General features: G+C 36.0%; 1 protein-coding gene across 1 annotated transcript; it reads right to left on the reverse strand.

The window, feature by feature from the left end:
- Positions 1-1873: 1873 nt before the first annotated feature.
- On the reverse strand, positions 1874-10695 carry slc50a1 (solute carrier family 50 member 1). The gene is made up of 6 exons (XM_028470713.1): positions 10485-10695; positions 9095-9172; positions 8887-9010; positions 7862-8023; positions 2982-3101; positions 1874-2893 (listed from the first exon to the last, which is right to left on the reverse strand). The coding sequence occupies exons 1-6, from the start codon at positions 10550-10552 to the stop codon at positions 2786-2788; spliced, it is 660 nt and encodes a 219-aa protein (XP_028326514.1). The 5' UTR covers positions 10553-10695; the 3' UTR covers positions 1874-2785.
- Between the last annotated feature and the right edge of the window lie 1797 nt (positions 10696-12492).

Consider the following 12492-nt stretch of genomic DNA (forward strand, 5'->3'; position numbering starts at 1 on the left):
CATTTTAAAAGAAGTAAAGTAATTTGTTACATTTCTACATTCAATGGACATTAAATTACATTGAATTGCCTTGTGTATAAAATGTGCTATACAAATACTGTACATTTGCATTTCCTTACCTAACAAAAATAAAATGACCAGACAACAATCACATAATTCATATTAGACTCAGACTTTCTTTACTGTCATTCAAATTTGAACTTTACAATGCAGATAAGAACAAAATTCCGTTGCCTTGGCTTGTATAGCAGGATAAAAAACAGGATAAAAAGAATGTTCTTAGTCGTGCCATTTCACTTTATTGTCATTGCAGCAAGTACAACGAAAGGAAAGGTGCAGGCCATTCAGTGCAAAAGACAAAAAATATATAAATACTTTATTATAATAAAAACAGAAAATGACAAGATGAACTTTAATTAAATAGCGCAGCCACTTTCTTGGGCCCAGTTTTGGGTTTCTCTTACCTATTATGTTGTTACCCACATGGCACATTTGGCATTTGGTTTAGAGTTCATAAATGTAGCTATACTTGGAGCCTGAGAATTTTTTTTCAATTTATTTTGAATTGAATTCATTGGTGTTATTTTATTTTTTTAAAAGAATTGTACAATTTGACAAACCTTTTATTTTATACAGATGCCTTTTTGGAAAGTAAAATAGATAAGATTTGCTCTCTTCCTTTTTAAATTTATACATGAGATGTTTACTGTATGCAAGAGAACAGTGGAAAGATGTATTGCCAAAAATAAACTTGGAGGGTGAAAGTAACTAGTAACTTTTACTTTGAGTACTATTTAATTGTGCAACTTTTTACTTGTACTTGAGTATTTTATGTATGACTTACTTGTACTTGAGTACAATTTGGAACAAGTAACAGGACTTCTACTTGAGTAGGATATATCAGTACTCTATACACCTGTTATAACACCGCACTGTAAGGTTTAAAACTCACCCTTTATACATGAGATGTTTACTGTATGCAAAAGAACCGTGGAAAGATGTATTGCCAAAAATAAACTTGGAGGGTAAAAGTAACTAGTAACTTTTACTTTGAGTACTATTTAATTGAGCTATTTTTTACTTGTACTTGAGCACAATTTGAATCAAGATCATTTTTTGCAAGAATTGAGTTGACTTTTTGCATGTTGTGCTTTGCAAGAGTTGCAGACAACTTGTTTTTGTCTGTCAAAGAAAATCTTTAACTGTTCAACATTGCCATGGTTTGTGAACTTGATTTTTATGGTCTTGGTCTCGTTACATTCTGCTCTCGGGCAAGTCTGTCTTTAGTACAACACTATCCTCAACAGTTAGTGCTAGTGGATTCTAATATCAAAATAACTAATATTATATGAACACACACAAAGTTTTCCGTCACCTGCAAACGACAGCTGTTCTGACAAAGTGCCTCCTCAGCACCAAACAGCAACAAAGGCTCAACCTAACTCAGTTGTTGAAAACATTTGTGAATTCTCCGTAAGGCTTTCATCTAAATATAAAACTCAGCTGTCCTTCCAAAACAGGTTACTGGGTTTGATTGGGCATTATGAATTTAAGGCTGTGATTTTCTTAAGCTAAAAGAAAGAATGACCCAAATTATACAAACTTAAGAGCTCTAAACCTTCTTGTTTACAGATGCTTCGTTCTAAACTTTTGTTCATTCGGTCTAATTTATCTCCCCTCTCCAGCCTTAGTTTAAGCACAACATTCAGTCTCTAACACAATGCTGTGTTGTCTATGCTTCTGTCAGAGACAAGAAGCACTTTGAGCTCAGGAAGAGCTCGGACAAAACACACAGTTCACACACACACACACACACACAGAATGAGAACCTCTGGTGGGACCTTTCCCACCACTACACTCACTATATCAACATACGCACACAAACAAGCTGGTTCACACTGCTGCACCATCAAACAGGCTTTTGTCTGAAGCAATGCACACATGGATGGTGCATGTAAGATCATTACTGCACTGAAAACCAGAACCCCATAAAAACTCTCCTTCATTTAGACGCTCAAGTTAAACTTTCCCACGAAGGGGTTAAAAGAAAAATTAATCACAAAACATAACTGTCAATAATAAATACAGATCTCTCATGGTCAAGATACAAATTTATTTGCATGTTCAACTAAAACATTTGAGTAAACTTGAACATATTTGAGGAGAAAATAAGCAAACCATCACCCAGCATATCAAATATATTTCATTGTTGTACAAAAATATTTAGCACAAACCGTTCTGGATACATTCAGCCTCTGAAACAAGTAAATGGTAACAAGAGGCACTGTCCAGACACACTGTGCACAGAAATGTGCAACTGAATACACCACAACTAACAAACATGACACTGAAAAAAAAACATACGAGTTATCAAAATAGCAGCCCAGAAATTGTAACTTCCAGATGTCTTTGGCAGGTATGAAACACGGTTTAGTCGAGTTCACTGGATCAGCAAACACACAGCAGGTTTCCTGAAATGTCAGGTCAATAGGAGCCATGACCTCAAAGAAGGCACTTTTACAGACAGAGGTCACAGGGTCAACACACAGCTGCAAGAAAACAAACAACAACCATCTATTATTTTAGCCAAATATTAGACCTTTGTTTTTATCTGGATATATTTTGTACCTCACCAAAGGTAAACATAATACACTTGTCATAATAACCACTTATAGTGGTGCCACTTTCTTGAACAACCTGTTTACTGTCGTCTCCGGAAAAAGTAACAAGGAAGCTTTCCTGCAACACAATACAGTGGTGTTGACAGGTTACCAATGTTATTTTTTTATGTATGCAAAGGCTTGTATGAAGGTGAGTTCTGATTCACTGATGAAAACTTCCAAAACAAATATAGCCTGATGACGCTGGTGATGATTCCAGGTGTGTTCGGGACCTTTATGTGAAACAAAAATCAGACAAAATGTTTGTTGATAATGACATGAAAGCTTGATTGATTTATGCTCAGAGTATTAGCTTCTCACCACAATGTAATAGTCATTCAGCTGCTGACCATAAAGAACCCAGGAGGTTGATGTGAAGAAGGTGGCTATGGTCAGTGGGAAGGACAAGCACTTTATGTCACGGCTACGCACAATTCTTACCTGAAATACAAAAGAAATATATATTTGATTTTCTACAGTAAAGAGCAAAGACGAACCATATGTAAAACAATCAAACATATGAGACTTGATTGTGTAATAAATCAAAAGGACCAGAACACATGTAGGCACATTAAGGATATGCCTACATGCACAGTTTCTCCTGTTGTTGTGTCTGAGTTTAGATGCAGGAGAGAAAACTGAACTCCAGACAAACTCATTCTGACTCCCCCTCCATGGGTGACGTTGTATCCTTCACTAAACCGCACGTATCGATGCAGTTCCATGAAAAATGAAGATGGCGATCGCAATGGATGAAAATCATTTTCTACGTGTTTTTCTTCCTTCCATGTATCTTAAGATGTTCAGATGCAGAAGCATTAAATTAGTTTCCTCGTCTGTCCAAAAGTGCATTGCCCTGCATCAATCGCCATGTCAGAGCCCAATCCAGCTACGGCGTCTACATGCACTGTTAGCTCGATTGTCAATCGCATTATCTAGGTGTGTTCATCAAGCAACGGATTGTCCAATTACTGTCAAGATAACCTGTTTTTACATGCATTTAAAAATGCAGTTACTAAGATACAAAGCATTTAATTTGGATTTCTGCATGTAAACACAACAATCATCATTCAACATAACAAACCGACACGTTTTGCTTCCGGAGACATGTTTGAAGAAAATAATCCAACTTTTTTTTTTCTTTTCTTTTGCTGTCAACCAGTGTTTCTCAAATTTTTTCAGACCAAGGACCAATTAACCCATAAAAGAAAAATCCCGAACCACCTAACTAGACAAATATTCAAAACCTTCAAAATAGTATATTACAAATGAATATCTATTATTATTTATTTAATTTATAAATAATATAAAATCAAATGGCATTGTCTCAAAATGCCATTTGAGTTTCGAAGGTTTAATAATTGCTTCTTGCTGCGACTGAACAATTTTAGACATCTGAATCACACACTGTACATCAGGATGATGCACCTTTCCTGTTGTGTCAGGAACATATATTTTTCTTTTATTTGACCTCGTCTTGAGCCATCAATCTGTTTTCAGCTAACCGCGCTTATTATTTTGACAGCGTAGCTACAAAGATGTGTCGCAAAACAGCCGTAAAGTAAAACGATCGTCTTCTCTACTGACACAGTTTGATTTTGACATAGTTTTGGATATGGAAAAATATAGATGATAGTCTCAGGAGCACTCTTTGAGAAAGGCTGCTGTAGACAAAATTGTAGCTTGCATTATTTCAGCGATAGAGCACATGCATCGTTTTACTGAACCGTTCGAAAAATGACACATTTAATCCTATTCTTAGCCGCCATTTTTCTTTGCACAAATATAGAGCGTAGGTTAACCGGTGTCATATCAGGTTACGACATCATTATTAGACTTATAATCTATTAATAACAACTATTTGAAGAAAAACCATGGACTTTATTCTAACTGTTATTTCTGATAATAATCAAGACATTGTGTAACATAAAATATTTGGAGATTAAATGACCATATTCAGTTTTCTTACAGAACAATAAGTGTAGATATCATTTTACAGAACCTACATGAGATGGAGAGGCAGGATACAGGCTCACTCACCTATATTCGTTTCATTTCACACACACACAAGCTCACGTACAATTCAAAGTCACCAACAACAACCCAACAAACACATGCTTGAACGCTCACACAGGCGCTGGGAAAACATCCAAAAAACGTCTACCACTCCACAGCTTTAAGTCAGGAAGCATCATGTGCATCACACTACAACGCACAAAGGTATTCTGTTTATTCAGTCACTGTGAGACTATCAAAGCCAATTTGTTGAGTAGTTCAACACACAGCTACAAATCCTCACTCATGTTCAATGTCAAAGAGGGTCCCTGCTAAGTCCACGTCCAAACACAGCCAATCCCTCCCTGTTGTTTATTCTAGCCCTTGCTTTTAATCCTGGAGCAGTGATACAGAAATAAAAACTCAAGCCTTCTGAGAAAGTTGGGTTGAGTAACAGCGTTTATCACTAATTAGCTTAAAGTCAAACTAAAAAACAACCCTAATTAACACAACTAAATAATAGTGTTCATAGTAGAGTTAGGGCTTTAAATTGAGAGTCGTAATGACAGTTTTAGCTTCAAACTCCAAATCATCGAGTCTATGTTTATAGGTCTATAGCATGTAAAATGCAGTTTAATGTTACAAAATGAACAGAAGTTAGTGATCATTTAGGGCAGCATGGTATTGTTACTGATAAGAATGATGGCACACAAGCTGTTCCAGTCTAGTGTCTACCATGAGGGTGTGACTCAATGTTACAGTAAAACAACCTTTCAAATTTGGACTCCAGGTTTACTCATTTGTGAAGCTGCCAATGTTGCACTATTTAAATTATATGAAGACGACAGATTGTAACCGAGGGGATGAAGCATAAACAGACAGAGACCAAGAATAACAGGAAGGTAGATTAGAGAAAGAAAAGCAGGAAACGGTCTGAGGGTCATTGAGAGCTGCGGGGCAGATGAAGAGAAATGGGATATAAAACCGACACCAGAATGATAGAAAGAAAGAGATGGCAAGAGGCTGGTTTTTTCGCTGATTTATAGCTGCAAACTTCGACTGGTGGGTTAGTGATAACATTCCGCCAAATATAAACGAGTTCAGTCAAGCATTCGGTCAAGTAGGTAGTGGAAAATGTTCTTGGTTACAAATTAGCACTGGACATGAACAGTGGAAAAATATACGTTTAAAAAAAAGACACTGCACCACTGTGCCTTTTTAACTGGAATATTAGGTTTAATGTTCAAATCTTTCCAACTTGTCTAAAGAGTATTCAGTTGTTGGTGATATCAATGGACAGACAAGTTCATCTATTAACATTCAACAGTCAGAGAAGTGAAGGTGTCTTCAGATATTTTTCATTATCTTACAGCTCCTCTGGTTTGGCCCCACTTGAAATTAAAACATTTGTTTGTACAAGGCCCCTTAACTAAAATGTATTTAAGACCTCTGGCCAAGTTCATCTATAAATGTTCTATTCTTGCTCTTCGTGTTTGGGGTTGCAGGGTTATGGAGCAATAATGTGTCATTTTTTCAGCGAAACGTTTGCAGGGTTACTAGATACATCCCATATCTGCACCATTCTTAAATCTTTAATAGGCTAAGATTGTCTCCAGCAACGCCTCATACTTAAAACTGCTAGAGACGAAAATATTTTATCAGATAAATCCATAGTGTTGATCTCACAGATCAATAAATCCATGATAAGTATCTTGAAAAAGCTGTAAAAGCGTGGCATTACTGCTCATAAGTATGTTGTGATCTCCTTTGTTAACACTGCGTTTATTGACTTTGTCGGAAAAGCTTTGCGCTTTGCATCGTGGGATGTGGAGTCCCGGAGTAAACGTAAGTGTTTGAACTTCACCGTAAATATGAATTCTTGTGTTTGCTCCAAAAACACTGGCAAAGTGACTTCTCAACACATTTCTTATGTTTTCACGGACTGAAAGTTGTGGCAAAACAATGGCAGATGTTAATTTTGGGGACAATACATGAAAAGATCCAAATCCAGCCAAAACTGAATGTCTCTCAGAGTGAGGTGATATTATGTAACCTTGCCTGAAAGATGGATTCTGGTGTTCACAAACACCAGAATCCATCTTGTGCTGCTCCCACCTTTGCCTTTCGAAACAGAATCGACCCGATTTGAACCAACCATGAGGCAGTGTTGTTGTTTAGGGAGGGATATCCAAGTATAACGAAGGCAGAAGCGCCAAAGAAAAACTGGCGCATGCGCAGTTGCGAGGAGAGTAACTGGCTGGGCTACCACTATTAGCATAGCTCCGAATCAAAATAGAAAGATGTCGACGCAGGAGGATGAACGTGTGGAAGCTGCTATAAACTCTTTTAGAATAATCCAGCATTTCCTTTTTGAAAGCGCAATAGCAAGAGGCACTTTGTGCATTTTTGGACAGTAAAAACGGCAAAGCGGAGCCTTGTATTGTTGTCTGGTGAAGAAACATGAAATCACACTAAAAATGAAGTAAAAAGACTGCTATGCACCCTTTAAGACACTCTACATCCCACAATGCAATACACAAAACTTTTCCAATAATGTCAATAAACAGAGTGTTTACAGTCGAGATAAAAAACAAACCTCTGAGAGGCAATTTCAACCTTTAATATCTTTTTTCAGGCAAATGATCTTGGATTTATGGAACCATGAGGACCACACTATTGATTTATCTAATAAAACACATTTGTCTCCAGCAGATTTAAGTAAAAAACAGAAGAAAAGACAAAAAAAGGGTTAACATCAAAAAAAAATCTCAGCATAATTCTGTACTTTCATCAGATAATTATTTTTATTGATTAAGATGCAAGTAAGCTTAAGCTTTTAAGCAGTATTTCTAAAGCAAAAGCTGATATAAGTGAATATTGAATTTTATGTGCATCTTACCTCCGTAAATCAATAATAATTGCTTTTTTTTTTTTTTTTTTTTTTTAAATAAGGCACTCTGACAGATGCTTTTTTTTTTTGTTTTCTATGTTTTTATGGCAGAAACTATGTTAAAAGAGATCATTGTTCTGCAATAAGCATTAGTTTTGTTTAAATCCATTGCCAGAAAACAATGGCAGATTTTCCTCAACACACCAAAATCTACTAATTGTAGCAAATTTGTAAAAGACATAATAACAAGCAACTCCCTAAATGTAATTAATTCCATGTGTGATGCAACTAGTGTAATGAAATGCATGGGCAGTACCAGGTCAGTCAGCGGGGACAGGTACATGCTGACAGTAACAGCGCTGCAGGTTAATCCCAGCTGGCTCAGTTGGGCTTCTTTATCTGTGAGAATTGTGGAGAAGTACAACCAGCCTCCTAAGAGCACCATGACTGCTGTAAAGATCTGTGACATCAACCGCCTCTGAAACAACCACAACAAGAGATGATGTAGATGTTAGTTTTTCAACCTTTTTTGAGCCAAGGTAGATCTTTTCATTAAAAAAAATCCTGAGGCACACAACCAACCAAAAATAGAATATTTGTAGCCTATAATAACAATATACAGTCATTCTTATCAGTGTCTTGAATAGGAATCAAATAAACACAAAAATGCGATGGACTGGCGCTCTGTCCAGGGTGTAACCCCGTTTAGCACCCAGTGTAAGCCGGAGATAGGCACCGGCAGACCCCCGTGACCCTGAAATAGGACAAAGCAGGTCTGAAAATGGATGGAGAAACACAAAGAAAAATGATGATATTGAATGTTTCTTCTTTCTAATAAAAAGTGCAACTAACAATCTGCAGTCATTCTTATAAATGTTTTAATAGGAATCAAATAAGCAAAAATTAGTTTTTTTATGTATTATCTTTCATGTTTTACATACTTGATACACATCATGGGAGGGATAAAAGTAAGTTTTTCTTAAAAAAACATTAAATATGATTAAAACTACAATTGAAGGTTATTCTGCTAAATATTGTTTGGTTTTAGATGATGTTTATTTTTATACTACACTATATTATTTTATATAATGTACAATATATAAATATATTATTTTTATTTAATGTAAATTATATAAATATATTATTATTATTATTATTATTATTATTATGTCTGTGCGCTTTGGAACGAGGAGCGGCTCAAAGCACAATGGCATATTTGCAGACAATTAATTGTTGTTTTAAAAATGTGTTTTTTTTATTAAATAATTTGGTGAAATTGAATAATTTCCCACGGCACACCACATGATCTCTCACAGCTGGAGTAAAAGAGTTTTGACTTACCCTTTTGTCAGTGTAGGTGAGATACATGACGATGTAGAGGATCTGGAGTAAGGCACCAATGGTATTGACCAGGATTATGGTCTGATCACTCTTCAAGAGCCCATAAAACAGCCAACCAAAGTTGCTATAGAAATGTGGGACAACCTTAGATGCAGTAATCAGATCAGGATCGTGAACAAAAGTGAATTTGAATGCAGTTGTTTCTTACTTGAGACATGTAGTGAGGAAAGGGAGAAACTGGATGTTATCTGAACTTTTTGACTCTCGCATCTTTTTCAAGTCCGACCTAAAGACACAAAAAATAAAACATTTTAAAAAGTGTCTCCTAGTACGTAATACGTATCTATATACCGGCAGTCTATCCGTACGAAAGATGACGTTGCCGGACCTTTTCTACATTAGCGTAATGTGTCTGTGTCATCACTGTGTCAGGATGGCCGAGTGGTCTAAGGCCCCTGACTCAAGGATTCTTCCTTCCGCTGCCGTGGGTTTTAATCCCACATTTGACATATACAGTATGTTTTTTCATTTTAACACAGCAAATACCATCTTTAAGAATACATATACAAAAAAAAAAAATAAACATTTTAGGGTATTTCCTGGGTTAGGGATAGGGTTAAAGCTGCTATCCGGAGTTTCTGAGAAACGACTCGATGTCCCGCCTTAAACAACTTCACTTCCTCTTACTGCCTCTCCCAATCTACCAGAAGCGACGCCTCTACTTTTCTGCAAGCGCATCGCGGAACATACCAAGGTCGCATTAATATAGGTCTATGGTCAGGTAAGAACCAAAATCATATTTACCTTTTTGCTGTTGTGCGGCCTTGTTTCCGTGTACAGTTCCGCATTCACTTTGATTGACAGTCTAAAAAACAGGAAGTCTAAGCCTATTGGCCTATTTCCATTTGTATAGGGGTCTATAGGATGAAGGAGGGACTTGTATACATTAATGTATATGAATGACCAACGGCAGTAGACAATAGTAAAAGACTAGTTGTGTATTTTTTCGCATTTCAAAAGAATCAAACATAAACATAGATTTCTCAGAAACTTCGGATATCGGCTTTAAGGTTAGGGTGAGGACTAAAATAAATATGAGCTGAAATAAAACTGACGGAACTTTAAGTCACGTGGCGCATCTATCAAACATGACCTAAACAAGCCAATCAGGGTCGCTGCCTACGGATAGATTGCTGGTCAATTGACACATGTTACGTACTTATAGCCATAGTAAAAAAAAAAAAAAAAAAAAAAAACACAACATGCATTAATTAATCTTCTGTACACAAACACTCTAATGGGCATGTGGAAACCACACCACACAACCTAATAAACATGTTTAAGGACTGTTGGAGGAAATAATATAATCCACACAAGCCTGGAGAGAACATGCAAACTTCACAAAGAAAGGTCGCTTAAGACGCCCCCCGGAAACATATACATGAATAAAATACCTGTTTTAGCAACACAATACTGTGTTGACGTAGGTAACAGCTTAATTATTGCAACAGATTATTTCAGTCATAGTATATATTCCAATAGTCGGTGTTATTTTGCCTAAATGATAAAATATGTCAATGATGCACAACCCAACTTACAGTCCAGTAGAGAACATGCCGATCGTAAACACGATGCAGGCCCATGACAGAAGCTGCAAAAGTTCCATAGATTGTGATAAAACTAAGCAGGAAATTAAATTGTTTCTTTTTTTTAACTTTAAAGTCTTAAAATTCACAGTGAACTATAAACGTTGCTCCGAGTACACCGAGTAACTGCTGCACAGCATTTCCGTGTTTGCAACCAGTTTGCTCTGCGTTCTCGGACTCTGATTGGCTCTTAGGTTAAACGTGGAGCAAACTGAACCAATAGCGTAACGAAAGGCGGACGTAGGGTCTGACGTCACATCCCCTCCCGCACAGATTGGGTGTTTGTTTACACTTGCTATTTTATTTAATTCGTAACAGTGAGTTAAAGGTATCTATATTCTTCATATAGAGATAATTTTACTGTAATTATTTATTGTCAGGATGTCTCATAACTTATTAAAAAGTCTATATTTGATGCAGCAAGAGTACTTACATACAGATACAAAAAAGATATGTCATTTCTCCAATTTTGGCTTCTTTCCCTGGCTTCTTGTTGAATCTAAAATCAACTTTGAAATTATTCCGTGAACATTCAGGAGTAGAAATAAAGTTTAATTAGGTCTACAGGGTAAAAGAGTTCACTGCTTTACATTTTACATTGTTTTACAACAGCAGCATATAACATAATATATTGCATAGTTTTGATCATAATGATAATTTTTCCGGGTTGTTAATTGTGATTTTCTGTTTCTCTGAGAAACTCTTTGGAAGGATTAATTTTTTAACTTGACCTCAATCTTTTTTATATGATTATGCCATTCCACCCTCAGTCATCTACTTTTTAGGGTAAAAAACCCCCTAAATATTCTACATTTATCATGCATACCGTTGCATACACTATTTTCAACAATGACTATTAATAGCTTTGATTTTTAAAGGATTTTTTTTTAATGCATTTTCTAAATAATCTTTTTATTCTCTGCCCTTCCACAAATCACTTGTAACATAAGTCACGGTGAGTAAAAAAAAAAAATAAATATATATATATATATTTACTTCTTGTGCATGTGCACAATTAACAGTTTTCTGTGTTACTTCATGTTACAACCAGGTCAAAATTCTCTATTTTCAAATGATTATTGCCTTGAAATGAATGTTTAATTACCTTCAATGTTCTCCCTGTTTTCCTTTTACTTTATTAACTCAACTATCTTTCACACTAAATTACAAATAATCTGCTCCCTGGGTTGAGAAGTTATGCCTCATTTTCACAAAATTGTTCAAACCCTGACCTTTAACAAAAAAAAAAAAAAAAAAATCTTATCTTATTTTCTGTTTAGTCTTCAGCTCATGGTTCAATGCTTTCTCTGGCATTTAATTTCCTCATGTTTTCTCTGATTGCTTTTAAGGTCATTCCCATGGAGATACTCATCAGTTCTGTTGCTGTGGTATATATATATATAAAGGAATTATTAATATTGTGGTACAGTTTATATATTTGGAGAGCATGATCACAAAAATCACTTTTAACTCTTTGCATGAATAATCTAGTAGCTGATTATAGAATGGAGCTTATAGTCAAATTAAATATCGGTATTATTTACAACAGTGCATTGTCTTTCCCATCTGTGTGGCTGAATGTTGTCCAGCGATACATGTTGGACACCGATATAAGACTTTCCACGCTGTGTGATCTTCTCCTGTGAATTTTAGCATTGAAGTTACGACGGAAAAACAAACCACTCAGTTTTATGTTCTGATTTTGCATGAGTATTTTCCATAGTTTTACACAGCAGTGGGACTTTTAACAGTTTTCAGTCAATCTCAGGGTTAGTAGGTACATTTGTGCTCTCTGCTACTCCTCGTTTTAGCACAGACCTGAGTGGACAAATATTCAGCTTTACCTCAAAAGACGAAACTGGGAGAAGTAGAAGACGCGGAAAAGAAGATAAAAACTAGTAAAAGACCGTGAGGTGAGAGTGACACCTTCTCATGCAGTCGAGAGTTTGCTTGTGGGGCT

This window comes from Gouania willdenowi, chromosome 16 (genome assembly GCF_900634775.1).
Source record: "Gouania willdenowi chromosome 16, fGouWil2.1, whole genome shotgun sequence".
Lineage (NCBI taxonomy): Eukaryota > Metazoa > Chordata > Actinopteri > Blenniiformes > Gobiesocidae > Gouania > Gouania willdenowi.